The sequence below is a fragment of the Typopeltis vanoorti genome, chromosome 10 (genome assembly GCF_054136105.1).
Source record: "Typopeltis vanoorti isolate ZY-2024b chromosome 10, IOZ_Tvanoo_1.0, whole genome shotgun sequence".
In the NCBI taxonomy this organism is placed as follows: domain Eukaryota; kingdom Metazoa; phylum Arthropoda; class Arachnida; order Uropygi; family Thelyphonidae; genus Typopeltis; species Typopeltis vanoorti.
This window is the reverse complement of record NC_143558.1, coordinates 108,729,103-108,746,959: the sequence shown is the minus strand read 5'-3', so window position 1 is coordinate 108,746,959 and position 17,857 is coordinate 108,729,103. Positions and strand designations below refer to the sequence as shown.

Below are 17,857 nucleotides of genomic sequence, written 5' to 3'. Positions count from 1 at the left end.
TTGATAGCTTTATAACCCAGAGATGGATATTCTTTTTCAAGTGATATTCAAAATTGAGACAATGATTGCATTTTATGTCTGGACACCAGAGTAACATCAGAAGACAACTTGATCAGCTTTTCTTTTTCACGAGGATCAAGTGCACATGATTTTATATCTTCCAAGAAGGGATTATTAATCCATAGATTACCTTTACGAGGATCCTCACTATCAGGGAAATAATTATTAAAGTTTTCAGCTAACGCCCTTAAATGTTGACTTATTATGTTGATTATGACTTTCTTGTTGACATCAGCAGCAATCAAAAATTCTCCCAAAAGTGGAAACATTTCTATATCTTCCTCTTGTACACGATTATCCCAAAGAGCCAGTTTCTTTTTGAATGCATCCATTTTATTTCTCAGTGTAAATATATTTGTACAAGACCCCTGAAGAGAAATATTAAGTTCGTTAAGAAGGCTAAATATATCCACCATATATGCAAGCTTAGCCATCCGCTCCTCATTCAACAAAGGCTCTACTAGGTCAGATTTTCACTCTCACAGAAACTGCTTTACTTCTTCCTCAGTTTGAAAAGCCGTGCAAGAACCCTTCCTCTTGATAATCACCTTACTTCTGCATGGAGAAGAAGATGTTGGTGGTGGTGTAAGTCCATACCCTCACACAGTGTCGTGAACAGCCTGCAGTTCATAGCTCGACTACAAATTTTATTAATGAACTTCACCTTATCATTCATCAGTGTTTAGTTCAGTAGAAAGCTTCTTTGCATCTAGGTGCTCCAGGTGGATCATACAGAGAGCGGAAAAAACTTCTGGGTGCGCGACTTCCTTTATTTTCGCAACTACTCCTGAGCGACGTCCAGTCATGCTCGCAGCACCGTCCATACACACTCCGACGCAACTGCTCCAGTCTAAGCCTTGCACTTGAAAATATCTCTGAACTAGTGGTCCGTCCAGGTAAGTCAAGGCAACAAAGAAGTTCTTCCCTTAAGTCTTCATCTTCACTATCCCCTCACGAAGCAAAGTAGGATAGCATGGTTACTCACGTCAGTTGATTCATCAAGTTGAATCGCGAAACATCTCGATTTGTTTATCCCCTCTACAACTTGCTTTTCAATATTGGTGACCATATCAATAATTCTCCACCAGCCTCCAGTTTTTTAGTGGCTTGAAGACCCAAAATTTCTTGTACGACATCTAAGATGCAAGGCTTTACTAAGTCCTCATCAACAGTAAACAGTTTTTTCGTTTTAGCTATTCGAAGAGCAACTAAATAAGATGCTTGAAGCAGCGACTTGTCACTAGTCATCATTTTCATTTCACTTTTCTGACTTTTCATCTGGTCTTTTTTCATCATAATCTTTGAAAAAAGTCCAGTGGCTTATCAATAAAATCTCTATGCTTTGAATGCAAATGACGAGCAAGTTTGGAAGGTTCCATAGCGTTATTTGACAGAATTTTGGAACATACTACACACAAAGGCCATGGCAATAGTTCACTGCCAGGGGCTACAATGAAACCAAGCTTTAAATAGTCCTTGTCGAAACACCTAACAAAGTTTCCTTTTCTTTTTTTTGGTTTGTACTGCACATTCCGAAGTATTAACATCTTTCATTTTCTTTGTTTCTTCTAAACTTGAAGCACTTGTACTTGACATACTTTCGGTACCATCACTACTTTTCTCCTGAATATTGTCCTTGCCTCAACTAAAGAAGGTTAAAAAGGTTTTGCTGTTTGACTTTTTTTTTCTTCATTTTGTAAGGTTTAAAATTTTACGACAGAAATAACTTGTTTTCTGAAATACCACAACACAATATTAGAAAACAATACAGACGAGACCGATAAAATATGAATTTTTGCAACATGTCATCAACAGGCGAGCTGACACACTTTCCCTGTATTTCAGGTGCTACATTGTCCCGTGCAGCGTCCCACTCGGCCTGCAACAATGTAGCGCTTGAATCATGTAGCTGCTACATGATTGGGGGGAAATTTTTGGCAGGAACTGCCAGGAATCTGCACTTCCATGATTTAATGCATAATGAATAATGGGTTCTGAAGTTAAATGCACAGACAAAAAAAATGTTGTTTTGTAGGAGAGAATGAAAAATAGTCGGGAAAAATACAATAGTTGAAACAAGTACCGGAACAGCCAATTTTACAAGAAATATACTGATATGTATATCCCCTGTCATCACACATAGCCTATATTACTATAAAAGGCTTACAGGTATACTGAGTCAAACACACGACAAGCTCTTAAATAAATTGAAACAGATGGGAATGGATAACAGACTTCTGAGTTGGATCACTGACTGGCTGTCAGATAGGTATCAGAAAGTTGTGTATCTGGGTGTGGTATCCTGAAACAGAAAGGTCATTAGTGGTGTGCCACAGGGATAAGTTTTGGGGCCATTGTTGTTCAATTTGTATGTTAATGATATTAAGATGGGTTTAACTAGTGACATGCAGCTGTTTGCAGATAATACAAAACTGGGGAGAGCAATGCAGAGTCAAGCAGATGTTATGGCCTTACAAGAGAACTTGAATAGATTGCATGAATGGGCAGGTAAGTGGAACTCTCAATTCAATGTTACAAAGTGTAAGGTTTTGAGATTTGGTAAGCAATGATGGGATGCAAAGTATACACTTGATGGGGAAACTTTAAAGGAAGCAGAGGAGATGAGAGATCTAGGAGTGATGGCGAACAAGGACCTGAAATTCAGGAGCCACACTGCACAAGTTGTGAAGATGTCACATCGGGCCTCCTTGATCAGGCTTCATATGGATTACTGTGAAAAAGATTTGGTCACCTGGTTTTCATGGTGACAAGGGTATGTTGGAAAGGGTCCAGAGAAGATTCACAAACATGGTCAGTGGTCTTCGAAAATGTAAGCTGCAGAACCTCGTGAATAGGTGGAAGAGGGGGGGGGGGGATATGATTAAGGATACCAGCTAGTCAGGGGCTGTTATCAGGCTGACATGGAGGAGATTTTTCAAAGAATGGTAGAGGGGATAGAAAAGTCACTGCTGGAAACTATAAGGAAGGTGTGAGCAGAGGAGTGAGGAGTACATTCTTTGGTGGAATGCATCTCCCGAGTGTGTTGTGAATGTAGACACATTGAATCAGTTTAAAGTATCGTTGGATGAGCATTGTGTGCAATAGTGTGTACCTTCTATGATGAGTCTCCGAGCTTCATGGAAGTCAGATGTTAATAATAATAATAACAATACTGTCAAGGGCATGTGGAGAACAGCTTACTAATATTGAAAGCTATATTATCGTAAGACAGAAAATCAGTGCCCTATTCATACATGCTATTAGCACAAGCTTACATCACCCAAAATCAAGCTGAGAGAAACCAGAATGAGTCACCTCAATGCATAAGGAGAGAAAAACACTGAGAGACTACAGAGTACTCAGAAGAGTAACCTGGAAACCTTGAATGTTTTTAGTGGAAATCATCAGTTAGACATTTATAGTTTACAGGGATCACATTGCAGGATGCTACATCAAGAGCTGTGCAATCTCATTTCTGTGGAATATCTCAACATTTGTTTCACTTATGATACCATGTTCTCTACTCTCATTCAAAAAGTCTTGTCCATCAGCATATTGCACTTCTTGCATACCCACATTCACTTTTCTCTCTCTCTCTATCTCTCATTCAACCTCTCTACATAAATATCTGGAACATCTTCTCATGCACACATATTACACTCATAGCACTGTACCATTCCTGAAAAATCAAAGCCATTCACTTTATTTGTCATTCACATCAACCTACACATTAATTTTCCCTATCACAACCATTTTGTTTCAGAGATAAACAAGAAACAGAGAATTTAAATTAATGCTATCTAGAAATTTAACCAAACGCCATGTTCCAATCACAAATATCATATGGCAACACCTGATTTAAAAATTACACAATATTGTCATACAAATATAAAATTAACTTATCTTTCTGCAGCCAATACAACATATATCTATAAATTTGGATATGGCAGATGCATAGAAAATTCCAAGTATATCAATCCAAATTGAAATGTGGTAGTGCTGGTAATTTTTTGGAGTGATTGTCATGTTATGGACTCGGACTTCTGGTCGTAGTAACAGAAATGTTGAATACTAATGGGTGGTCATCATTTACGGATAAGGCAAAATTTCCTACCTTGGGAAAGTTTTAGTAAACAAACCCATGCCTTTATCTAAATGACAGCATGCTATATTTTACACCAAAAACTACTATAATATAATCTGAAGAAAATGATGTGGTGAAACTTTAATGGGCAGCACAGATTATCAATATCAATCCAACAGAATACTGCAGTTAATTGGAATGTTAGATGTAGGCCAGATAAAGGAGGGATCTTTATCCTCTCCCTACCTAACATGTATTGGAAAATTTCTTTTGCATCAATCTTACAGAATCCCTTGTTTAATTTATATGTTTCCATCATGTCCCCTGTTTTCCACTTATAAGTGAAACTTTATAATCCAGACACTTTCCATTTATTCTCATAGCAAGCATTCCAGACTTATTCCCATTTTGGTGTTGCCTTTCATTGAATTCTCTTCATTATCTCACTGCTGAAAAACCCAGGCTACCAGATCTGTGCAAAGCAGTCAAAATGCGGCCATATTGAAGTCTTATAAAAACTGATATGCCAAAAAAAAAAAAAAAAAAAAGATTGGATATTACAGTCATCCGTCATCCCCAGAAAATAAATTTCATCTTTCCCTAGAGCTCAGGGTGTTGTTTAAAGAAAGAATAAAAATAAAGTTTTACTAGAATTGAAATTAGCAGAGTTATCAGCACTCCCATGAAGAATAGAGATTACAGTTTTGAGTTACAGAAGTTGTCGATATTCAGGATGTCGGAAGTTTTTTCCCACTTGGTTAGACTATAATAAATTTAGTTTAATCCTTAATCCAAGTGTAAGCAAACAAAGTTTGCGCCTGAAATATCTTCATGGTAAAGGTGGACTAAGCTCTCATCACTTATCTTAGTATCTCCCATAATGCAAAACACAACTCCTTGCAGACATGTATAATGCTATGCATTAAGGGAAGGGCCACTACCCAGACCAGTTTCCACATTTATTGAGGTCTCATCAGTGGGAGCCAGACCCAGAGGTGGTGATAATAAGGTGGAAGTAATGGAGAAGTCATATTTACCTATACGAGTTCCCAAAAAAATGTCTCGCCTTATTATTAAATTACTCTGGATTAGAGAAAGATGTTGGAAGATTTTTTCCACTTGGTTAGACTATAATAAATTTAGTTTAATCCTTTATCCAACTGTAAGCAAACAAAGTTTGCGCCTGAAGTATACTAAGACAAGTGATGAGAGCTTAGTCCACCTTTACCATGAGTTGCCTCAGTCCTGAAGATACTTCAGGTGCAAACTTTGTTTGCTTACACTTTGATAAAGGATTAAACTAAATTTATTATGATATTCAGGATGTTTGGATGATTAGTGTGATGCAAAATTTGTCAAATGAGAAAGAGGAGTGCAATATATATCAATTCACAAAATTGGTCATTGGATTTGCAATCCAGTTGTGTAGTGGATCATGTGTTGGATTTATATTATTATTATTATTATTATTATTATTATTAAACAAGACCTCATGGAGTCAAAGACTCATCTAGGAGGTCCTTTTATCTCACACACACACACATCTCATCATACCGTGTCTTAAACACATTCAAACTACTTGCAGACACCACGTTCTCAGGCAAGGCATTCCAATCACACACACCTCTGCACGAAAAAAACCTGCCTCTCACTCCCTTACTCACACCCTCCTTATACAGTTTCCAGGGATGACCTCTGGTTCTCCCCTGATCTCCCATTATTCTCTGTAGAACTTCTCCACCATTGATCCTATAACAACCCCTTACCAACTTGTAGGTCTCTATCATATCTCCCCTCTTCCTTCTCTCCACGAGACTCTGCAAATTACATCTTTTCAATCTTTCCTCATACTCAACATTCCAGAGGTCAGAAACTACCTTAGTCAGTCTCCTTTGTACCATTTCCAACATCTCTTCATCCTTCCGAAAACCAGGTGACCAAATCTGGGCACAATAGTCCATCTGTGGCCTAATCAAAACCTTATACAATGGACAAGAATCTCCCTACTTCTACACGTCAGTGTCCTCCGCATCATTCCCAGAAGTCTTTGTGTTGTCTTCACAATTTTGACGATGTGTCCCCTAAATTTTAGATCCTTATCCACCCCCCAGATCTCTTATTTCCTCTACTTCCAACAATATATTCTCACCTAGCATAAATTCTGCATCCCATCTTTGTTTTCCAAATTTTAAAACCTTACATTTTGCAACATTGAACTCACATCCCCATTTGCTTGCCCAATCACTCAATTTATTCAAGTCTTCTTGCAAGGCCACAACATCTTCATTACTCTTTATGGTTCGTCCCAACTTTGCATCATCTGCAAACAACTGAATATCTCCATCCAAATCTTCACCAATATCATTAATATACAAGTTAAATAGTAATGGCCCTAAAACAGACCCCTGAGGCACTCCACCAGTGACTTTCCTTTTCCTGGATATTGCACCCCCATACACAACTTGTTGATACCTATCAGATAGCCAGTCTCCAATCCAATGCACTAATCTAATATACAACCCCATCTGCTCTAGTTTGACTGTCAACTTATCATGAGGTACTCTATCAAAAGCTTTTGCGAAATCCAAGTATATTACTGTGTATCCTTCTCTGTCCAAGGAAGCAGTCACTTTATTGTAATATATTGGAGAGAGTTACTGACTCTGGACAAGAATTCTGGTATTTGAGCTCATAATTTGAACATTAATAGTAGTATTTTTGAAGTGATGAAAAAGTAGATGATAGATGATTTAGCTGATGAACTGCAGCCAAGGAGAATTGAAGTTGTATCGCAGGATAGTGAAAAGAGCTCATTCGAGGCTATTTGGTGTGATATTGAGACACTGGCAGAATAAAATATACAGTTGGATGCTGCTATAGACCAGGTGATGGAATAGATGGTGGAGATAGTATGCATAAACAAATTGATGAAATGAGTGGGAGGAGGGTAATTATTATGGGAGATTTCAACTATGGTAACATTGATTGGAAGGAGGCGAGGACACATGTGAGGAAGGAAATGGATTTCATTCAATTATTAAGGGATAACTATCTGAGACAGCATGTAATTGAAAATACTAGGGGTGTGAGAGTGCTTGACCTGGCAATAGCATCTCACAATTTGACCGTAATGAATATGACCATGTTACCACCTATTGGTGAGAGTGATCATAAGGTCTTGACCTGGGAGGTGTCTAAAGGTGTGGAATTTTTGATTAAGACAGGGTATATGTGGAATTACCATGCTGGCAGGTATGACAAGCTTAGGAGATTGCATGGATCAGTGCCATGGCATGTAAAACTGCAAGGGCTGGATGTTGATAAAACATGGGAAGTGGTCAAGGAACATTTACAGGAGGTTATGGCTGATTGTATACCTAGGGTCCGAATAGTAAAACAAGTAGGGGTTAAATAGATGAATATCACTATTTAGCTTGAGCTGCAAAAAAAGAAACAACTGTGGAGGGAATTTAAAGAAAGAGGTGACCTGAAGGCACACGAACGGTATAAAGTGCAGGCCAGAAGGGTAACGAGTGTGGTAAAAAAAAAAGCAAAAGCAAATTATGAAAGGAAACTAGCTATGAAAGCTAAAGAGAATCCCAAACAGTTCTTGCTGCAAGCAAAAAAAAAATTGTACACAGCAAACTGATAAGGAATGATGATGGTAAGGAGGTCACCGAATCAGTCGATATAGTGGAGTTACTGAGTGAGCACTTTGCAAAAGTATATCATCCAGGTGGTGACATTGAAAAAATGAAGGAACCATTAGTTTATACGGGAATTATGATGAATGAAGTGGAGGTGAAATCTCCTAGAACCTTAATGTGAATACATCTGTGGGATTGGATGGTATACCGGCATGGGTCTTGCGTGAAGCGGCTAAAGAATTGTCAGTGCCCTTGACCATGTTGTTTAATCTGAGTCTCTAGTCTGGTTTAGTCCCGAAGGTGTGGAAAGAGGGAAAATAGTTCCACTGCATAAAGGCGGATCCAAGACTACGGTTGCAAATTACCGCCCCGATCAGCATATCAGGAGTCATTGTCAAGGTCTTGGAGAAAGTAGTCAAGGGAAAAATACAGGAATGGGTTGATGAAAATGAGATACTGTACAGGGACAGCATGGTTTTGTGAAGGGCAGATCATGCCTCAGTAACTTGCTCAAGTTTTATAATACGGTGACGGATGAACTGGATAAGGGTAATGGGTTTACAGTAATACTGCTGGACCTGGCAAAGGCATTTGACAGGATACCACATGGAATTCTAATCCGTAAACTACAACATATGGGAATGGATATAGGGTTGGTGAGATGGATAGGTGGATGGTTGATGGAGAGATATCAAAGAGTAGTTTATTCAGGAGTAGAGTCCAAAAGACAACCTGTGACTAGTGGTGTGCCGCAGGGTTCTGTTCTTGGACCACTGCTGTTTAATTTGTTCATTAACGATATAGGGAAGGATCTAAGAGGAACAGTTCATTTGTTCTTCTTGTTGAGAGGCTTATACGCTGGTTAAACATGATAACTAATATTTAAGGAATTTACAGCGTATACTAGAAATATAGATTAAATAAACTTTAATATATACTTTCCGATATTTCGGCGAACGTCACGTTGCCATCTTCTTGGGAACGTACTAAAAAGACAAGTGCACACAACTACTAATAACAGCAAATGAGACTGAAGCTAGCATTTTCCTAAAGTCCTGATGGTGCCCCCTGGCGGGCTATATTGGGTTCTTGGCCTTTGGGCTGAAGTTCTTCTGATAAAAGTTTCCCAAATTTGGGGCAGTTTCATGCATCCAAATTTGTTGAGGTTTGGCATGTTCCTAAGGGCCGAGGCTGATTCCATGAATAGTCTTTCATACTTGAACTTGCTGCGGTGTATTACTGTGGCTTTCTTCCATCTTATTGTGTGGCGAGTATCCAGAGCGTGGTCTGCAAGCCCAGAGTGGCTGAACTGGTGAAATCGGATGTAATCCTTGTGTTCTGAGATTCTGATATTTGCTGTCCTGCCTGTTTGGCCAAAGTAGGACAGTTTACAGCTGCAAGGGACCTGGTATACACCAGGTAGGTCTAGGGGAAGTGGTTGGTCTTTGGTGGAGCGTATAAGGGATGCCAGTTTTCTATGTGGTCTGTAACAAGTGGTCAAGTCATGTTTTTTTAAGATTTTGTTGATTTTTTCTGAGGTGCCTCTGATGTAGGGAATAGTGATGGATTTAGAGTAATCTTTTTTGTGAAGGGGAGGGGTGGTGGGTTGTGGATAACTGGGTTAAGTATTTTTTGGATTTTTTGGAGGGGGTAGTGTTGGCTGAGAAAGTGTCACGGATGTGATTTAGTTCAGTGGTTAGGGTTTGATCATTAGAACAGATTATTTTTGCCCTGTTGAATAATGTTTTAATAACTCCATATTGTTGTGAGGGGGGGGGGATTGTTGGTGAATGTATCTGCCTGTATGGGTGGGTTTTCTATAAACTGAGAAAACCAAGGTTCCATCAGGTTGGCGGGTGACTAGTGTGTCTAGGAAGGGGAGGTTATTGTTTTCCTCTTTTTCCAGGGTGAATTTGATTCTAGGGTGTTGGTTGTTCAAGTGTGTTGGGAAGGAGAGGAGTGAATCCGGGTCATGTGGCCAAATAGCGAAAACATCATCAACGTAGCGAAGCCATATGGTAGGTTTTTGTGGGGCTGAGTTTAAGGCTTTCTCTTCAAACATCTCCATGAAGAAGTTGGCCAAGGGTGGGGAAAGTGGTGAACCCATGGCTGTCCCCTCTATCTGTTTGTAGAATTTTTCCTGCCAAACGAAACAGCCTGAGTTCATTGTAAACTGAAATAGGGCTGAGATATCGGGAGGAAATTTAGCTTGGATTAGCTCTAAGGTTTCTTTGAGGGGGACATTCGTGAATAGGGAGGAGACATCAAAACTGACCATTATGTCATTATGTTGGAGTGTAAGGTTTTCTATACTGGCTTTGAAGTGGGTTTTTTATGTGTGATGGTGTATTGCCAGTATAGTGTGAGAGCGCTTTGGCTAAATGCTTGGCTAGTTTGTAAGTGGGGGAATCAATGCATCCACTATGGGACGTAATGTCATCCCGAACTGTGTTAAATTCAAACACCGCTTCATCTCACAGAAAGCTCTCCGTATTTACAACCGCGCTACCCAGGCATTACTTCGGGAGCAAATTACCGCTACACGCAATTCCCTAGCCGACATAAACAGAGCTATATCAACACTAGAAAACGAGCTTTCACTTACTCTGAATCACGAGCTTTGGTCGGTCCTACATGACGTCTCATGTACGGCAGCTAAAAAAGAATTTGAACGAGTACGAAACCGACATATCAAAAAGTTTGATAAATTAACAAAGAACTCGGCGTCCAAACCTAAACTACAAACCAATACTGTTGTTAACCTATTGTCAGCTACCTTAAAGCCAGAAGCACTCCACGCTCTGTCACGTGGTCACAACTTCGCCATTGCTCCTAGGAAATTACCGGCCGAGGAATTAATGATTCAAATTGAACGCGGGATTCGCCAACTTCCAAACCACATCGCCAACGATATTAGATTGGATGTAGCCTGTGTTCTCAATAAAGCAAAACCTCCAAAATCCAACATATCCATTAGTGAATACAAGGCACTACAAGAATTGAAGAGAAACAAAAAAATAGTGATCACCAAAGCGGATAAGGGGAACGCCACTGTGGTACTCAATCTTAAAGACTACACAGGTAAGCTCAAGGCTTTATTATTAGATTGTTCCACTTACCTCCCCATTGATTACAATCCCACCAACTCACAAATTAGAAAACTCCATAGGCTCCTTAAGAAGGTCACTTCTTGGCCTGTGGAGATTACCAACAGACTAAAACCCTATAACTCTAGACCCCCCGCATATATGGGCTCCCAAAAATACACAAAGAAAATGTGCCATTACGTCCCATAGTGGATGGCATTGATTCCCCCACTTACAAACTAGCCAAGCATTTAGCCAAAGCGCTCTCACACTATACTGGCAATACACCATCACACATAAAAAACTCAGCCCACTTCAAAGCCAGTATAGAAAACCTTACACTCCAACATAATGACATAATGGTCAGTTTTGATGTCTCCTCCCTATTCACGAATGTCCCCCTCAAAGAAACCTTAGGGCTAATCCAAGCTAAATTTCCTCCCGATATCTCAGCCCTATTTCAGTTTACAATGAACTCAGGCTATTTCGTTTGGCAGGAAAAATTCTATAAACAGATAGAGGGGACAGCCATGGGTTCACCACTTTCCCCACCCTTGGCCAACTTCTTCATGGAGATGTTTGAAGAGAAAGCCTTAAACTCAGCCCCACAAAAACCTACCATATGGCTTCGCTACTTTGATGATGTTTTCGCTATTTGGCCACATGGCCCGGATTCACTCCTCTCCTTCCTAACACACTTGAACAACCAACACCCTAGAATCAAATTCACCCTGGAAAAAGAGGAAAACAATAACCTCCCCTTCCTAGACACACTAATCACCCGCCAACCTGATGGAACCTTGGTTTTCTCAGTTTATAGAAAACCCACCCATACAGGCAGATACATTCACCAACAATCCTCCCCCCCCTCACAACAATATGGAGTTATTAAAACATTATTCAACAGGGCAAAAATAATCTGTTCTAATGATCAAGCCCTAACCACTGAACTAAATCACATCCGTGACACTTTCTCAGCCAACGGCTACCCCCTCCAAAAAATCCAAAAAATACTTAACCCAGTTATCCACAACCCACCACCACCCCCTCCCCTTCACAAAAAAGATTACTCTAAATCCATCACTATTCCCTACATCAGAGGCACCTCGGAAAAAATCAACAAAATCTTAAAAAAACATGACTTGACCACTTGTTACAGACCACATAGAAAACTGGCATCCCTTATCCGCTCCACCAAAGACCAACCACTTCCCCTAGACCTACCTGGTGTATACCAGGTCCCTTGCAGCTGTAAACTGTCCTACTTTGGCCAAACAGGCAGGACAGCAAATATCAGAATCTCAGAACACAAGGATTACATCCGATTTCACCAGTACAGCCACTCTGGGCTTGCAGACCACGCTCTGGATACTCGCCACACAATAAGATGGAAGAAAGCCACAGTAATACACCGCAGCAAGTTCAAGTATGAAAGACTATTCATGGAATCAGCCTCGGCCCTTAGGAACATGCCAAACCTCAACAAATTTGGATGCATGAAACTGCCCCAAATTTGGGAAACTTTTATCAGAAGAACTTCAGCCCAAAGGCCAAGAACTACCAATATAGCCCGCCAGGGGGCACCATCAGGACTTTAGGAAAACGCTAGCTTCCTAGCTTCAGTCTCATTTGCTGTTATTAGTAGTTGTGTGCACTTGTCTTTTTAGTAAGTTCCCAAGAAGATGGCAACGTGACGTTCGCCGAAATATCGGAAAGTATATATTAAAGTTTATTTAATCTATATTTCTAGTATACGCTGTCAATTCCTTAAATATTAGTTATCAAGTTCATTTGTTCGCTAATGATGCAAAGTTAGGTAGGGCAATAGTGAATGCAGAAGATGACAAAATCTTGCAGGACGACTTAGATAGATTGGAGTTCTGGCTAAGGAGAATGGATGTCAATTTAATGTGACAAAATGTAAGGTTATGCATTTTGGGGTGAAAAGATTAGCAGCAGTATACCACATTGGGGAACTGTACTCCAGGAGATTGATGAGGCCAGGGACTTGGGAGTGTTGGTGGATAGGGAGATGAAGTTCAGGGGGAGCACACTGCAAAAGTAGCTAAATCAGCTCATCAACTCACTTGGTTGTTGAAAAATACCTTGACGAGCAGAGACAAGCAAGTTATTGTACCTCTGTACCGAGCCCTGATAAGACCTCATCTAGACTACTGTGCCCAGATTTAGTCACCTAGGTTCCTTCTTGATGGGGAGGAGGTGGAGAGGATCCAGAGGCGAGTGACTAAGATGATGGCAGGTCTATGGAATGAACCATATGAGAACAGGTTGAAGATTTGTGGGTTGCAGAAATTAGTTGATAGGCAGAAAAGGGGAGATATGATTGAGACATTCAAATTGCTAAAGGGTTTCTATAGGATTAATTCAGAGGATATTTTTGAGATCAGGACTGGTGGTGGGAGAACTAGGGAACACCTATGGAGGCTGAGCAAGAGTGTGGTTAGCAGGGGTGTTAGAGCTGGGTTCTTTACTTTTAGAGTAGTAAATGAGTGGAATAAGCTGCCAGAGTCTGTTGTGGGTGCTATGATGGTGAGTGAGTTCAAGGCAAGGTATGATAGATACTGTGAGAATATCGTATAGTTGTGTGGACATGATGTTTAGGGCCTCCCTCGATGAGTCTAAGGACTCCCTGTAGTCATCCGTAATAATAATAATAATAATTAAAATAATTAATACTGTTCAGTATTTCATCAAAGGCAAATTGGGATCATCAGGGAACAATGCAAATATAGATACATGCATGCAGGTGAATTCTATACAGGTGGGCTTGAAGTTCTAAATTGTGCACCTAGTTAAATTGGTTGAGTGCAATTGGCCAGCTGACTGATGGTCTGAGGATGAGTGCTTCCCAGATGTGAAGCAGTTGTATGGATCCAAGTTTGCTGAGGTTTGGAGAGTTTTAAAAGCAGAGGCAGATTCCAGTAACAGTCTCAAGATGACCTTTTTCCAACATCACTTGTGGTGGGTATCCAAGGCATTGTCTGCATGTCCTGAATGGCTGCACTTCAGTGGTGGTAGTACTGGAATTAAATTTCTGCTCAGAGATTCTGATGTTACTGTCTTACATGTCAGGCCATAATAAGATAGATTACAGCTGCAGGTCATTTGGTAGACACCAGAAAAAATCTAGAGACTAAGGAGAGTGGATAAAAGATGCAAACTTTTTGTGGCCAGAAGGTAGCCAGCATATTGTATTTTTTTAGGATTTTTGCCAACTCAGATATAGTCTGCATTAGAGGCTGTGTGTTCATAGACATCATACATTTAAAAAGAAAATGCCACGTTTTAATTTTTTGCATCAAGCTTCATGGTATTCCATGTCTGAATTAAGGATTAAAAAATATTTATTTTAAAAACCTTTGCACATATTAACAGAAGAGAGATGTGCATATTAACATATGAAATGGCCAAATATAAGTATGAAATGCCATAAGTTATTTACCTGTAACATAGACTTTGGTTCTGGAAGATCATGTCCTTGAAAAGTCTTAACATACACCTGTAACACAAACAAGTTAAAAATGCTTACTAAGTGATTCAATTATTAAAAATCACTCTTTATCATTAAATTATTAAAAAGGCTTTTTATAGGTCACCACATAACCAGCTGATAATTAGGTTGGATTGAATGGAGTTGGAGAGTAGCTTAATATATTGAATTGGAGGTTTGCTGTCAGACAGCCAACCTCCAACTTCATCCAATGCAACCTAATTATCAACAAGGGAGATGCATAGATAATAGTATGATTAGATTTTGCAAAGGCCTATAAAAAGCCTTTGCAAAATCTAATCATACTATTATGTATGCATCTCCCTTGTACAATGCATTTGTCACCTTCTTATATTAAGTAAATGAAATACTAAAACTCATTCTTCTTTTAGCAAACCCCACACTGTCCATCAAAGTAAATAACGCTGATGTCAACCTAATTCTGAATCTTAGTCCTCACTAATCTCTCTAACACTTTGAGCACAACTCCAGGAACAGAGTTTGAGTACTGTTTATAGCCTTAGTCCTATCATCTCCTTTATGAAGCAGCACAATTTCGTTTTATTCCTTTCCTTCAGAAATTTGCCAGTATAAGACTCATGTTCAACAAGCACATTAACATGTTAACTCCCTTGAACATACCTTCAAACACGCAATGATTTATCATCTATCTCAGACTTACTGACATCAAGTTTACTCAATTCCTCAACTCTGTCAGTTCCTCCACCACCATTCTAACTGTGCTTATGTTCTACATGATATCACATTAATGACTAATCTTTCTGGATTGCAAGTCTAATATCTCAAAACCCTCCACAGTAGTTATCATTCTATCATTTTCACCAATGAATATATCATCTTTCCATAATCATTTTTTCTTTTACCAGCTACATATTAAAAGAGCTTCCCGGAATTTTTTTTTTGTGACTCATTAATAACTTCTGGACATATGGCACTATTGCTACCCTTAACATACAGACAAATCAGTCCTTAAGAACATACGCAATTTACAGACAAAAAATACTAGTGGTGGTAGTGGGCAATAGATGGCATTGATGTAAATGATAATGGTGAGAGAGATTTGGTGTAATGGTGAAGACGGATAGTTGTAGAATAAGTGTCCTCCATTGATGAGTCTTCAGACGCCTTGGAGGTGTCACGAAATAATAATAATAACAACAAACAAGTGACATTCCTTTTGCTGTAATCCACATGAAATTGATTATTATCATTCATATTATGCTGCCTTCATAATTCCTTCTTCTTCCAGAATGCATGCCTAACCTCTTCATTCATTGATTTCACAACTGCCTTATTTCATCTCCTGACACTTGGAATACATTCAGGCATTGTCTCTGCCATATAGTTCTTGAGTAAAGCCCAAGCAACACTGATCTCCTTTCCATCCAATTCATTTTTCCATGATACAGTTACAAGCTATCTTCAAAGCTTTCCATAATGACTAGGCTTACACTTCTGCATTTTTCTCAGAGAAATGCTTATATTGCTAACCACCATTCAAGTGACCACATTCACCAACTAGAGGAATATTTATCTTCTTCTTCTCTTCCATCCTCAAGATGGGTTCAGTTATACAAGGATAACCGCCTTCCTTCCACCATTCTCTGCAATAACATCTTTCAAAAATTCAAGAAATTTATTCTCTTCATAACTAGATGCCATATCTTCATTTCAGTCTATATTATTATTATTAAAATCACCCATAATGATCAACCTTTTCTTATTCAACAGGATACTTTGCCTATATATTTCTTTCTTACTACCCCCCCAACACACACACACACAATACCAGGCCCTATAGCAACACCTAAGTAAATATTTCATCCTGTCCACCTCTATCTCAAACCATGCTGCCTCAAATCCAACTGAAACTGTTTGCCACTTGCATCTTCAACTTGGATGGGCATAATTCCTGTGCTGCCATCAACAGCAGCATTCATCTATTTCTGCCCTATCTGTCTTCACAAAAAACATCATATTCCTCCATCTCAATTCCTGTCAGGAATTGAGATGACCATTTTTGGATGAATGAATGACCTTGATCAATGCAACAATTTCATTCTCCTTAGTTCAACAATACTTCTTTCTGGCCATTTTTCTCCATCACTTCCTGATCTTGCAGATCCCCCCAGACCCATAAGCACTCCAATTCTAGGCCATCCCCATTCTTTCTTTTGTGCTCACACAAATTCACTTATGCATCCATTTCACACTGTATCTTCCTGTCCACCTTGCTCCCCCCCCCCAAAAAAAATTGCATTGCCTGTCTTGAATTTCCTTTGCTCACACTATTCTCCTCTCCATTCGCAAGCTCTTCTTCAATCTCTCCTAACTTACTCTTCTGCTTTTATACATCATCCCTTACTTCCTCAGATTCTCTATTCACTGCAATCATTAAATTCCTTCTAGCAACAGCCTCTTCATTGACTCATCAAAATCATTTAAATGCAATTCACCTCTCTTATGCAGTTCCATCCATCCCTCAAAATCATCCCATATGTTCACAAATTGCACTCCTTTCTCCTCACACTGCACTACTGAAGTAGTGCAGTGTGAGGCGAAAGCTATTAAATTTAAAATAGATATCTGTACATTAATAGAGCTTGTTGTTGCTAATTGTGATGTGCAAATAAAATATGGAATTCTTGTAGTTTCAGCATCATCACATCCCTTAACAATATTGGTACTGTAGCCTTGGTTTTGTGGTTGCACGTGATAGGGGGAGGCTTTTTCTTAAATTTATTGTGTTTGTTATGATGTATGTAACATGAATTTTTTGTTTTGGCCAAAGTCAAATATTTTCAAAACATGCTGAATCAGCTGAATACCAGAGCAAAACTGAATATTTGGCACATTACTAAAATTGAGTACAGCTACTGCTGAAGGAGGTAAAGCATATGTGAAGTGAAATGACGAAAATCATAGATATACACCTTCTGTCCAAAAAGAAAGAAATCGAACTTTATGAAAATAGAAGAAACTAGTGGCACCACCTGTTGTATTTCTTTGTTGTTGAAAGCAGCAACCATCATTAGTGTTGTGTCAACTGTTTATGACATTTGTTTCATTAGAAGCCAAGTTATAGTGCCAAGAGTGACAGTGTGTTTTGACGAATGGTCGGAAAATGAGTTTCAGAGAGCTGAGATTGACTTTTGTGTTAAACTTGGTAAACATTTTACCGAAACCCATCAAATGCTTCAAAAAGCATACAGCGATGAATGCTTATCCCATACTCAAGTTTATGAGTGGTTTAAGCGATTGCAAAGTGGTTGTGAGACACTTGAGGATGACGAAAAGCTGGGCCACCCAAAAAGTGGACCAAGTGAAGTTAACATCCAAAAAGGGCGCGATTTCATCAAAGAAAACCCGAAATCGTCCGTGAGATTGATTGAAGATGAATTGGGGAGTCCAAAATCAACTATGCATAACATCTGTGCACAGTTGATTG

The 17,857-nt window shown here is 39.3% G+C and overlaps 1 protein-coding gene across 5 annotated transcripts in view; it reads right to left on the bottom strand.

The window, feature by feature from the left end:
- Nucleotides 1-17,857, bottom strand: part of LOC150102665 (atlastin-2-like) — a 437,615-nt gene that overhangs the window by 138,325 nt on the left and 281,433 nt on the right. For all 5 annotated transcript variants that reach the window (XM_090399745.1, XM_090399748.1, XM_090399746.1 and 2 more), the window contains one exon: nt 14,341-14,397. In XM_090399745.1, coding sequence (XP_090255871.1) covers nt 14,341-14,397 — 57 coding nt within the window. The remainder of the gene's footprint in view (nt 1-14,340; nt 14,398-17,857) is intronic.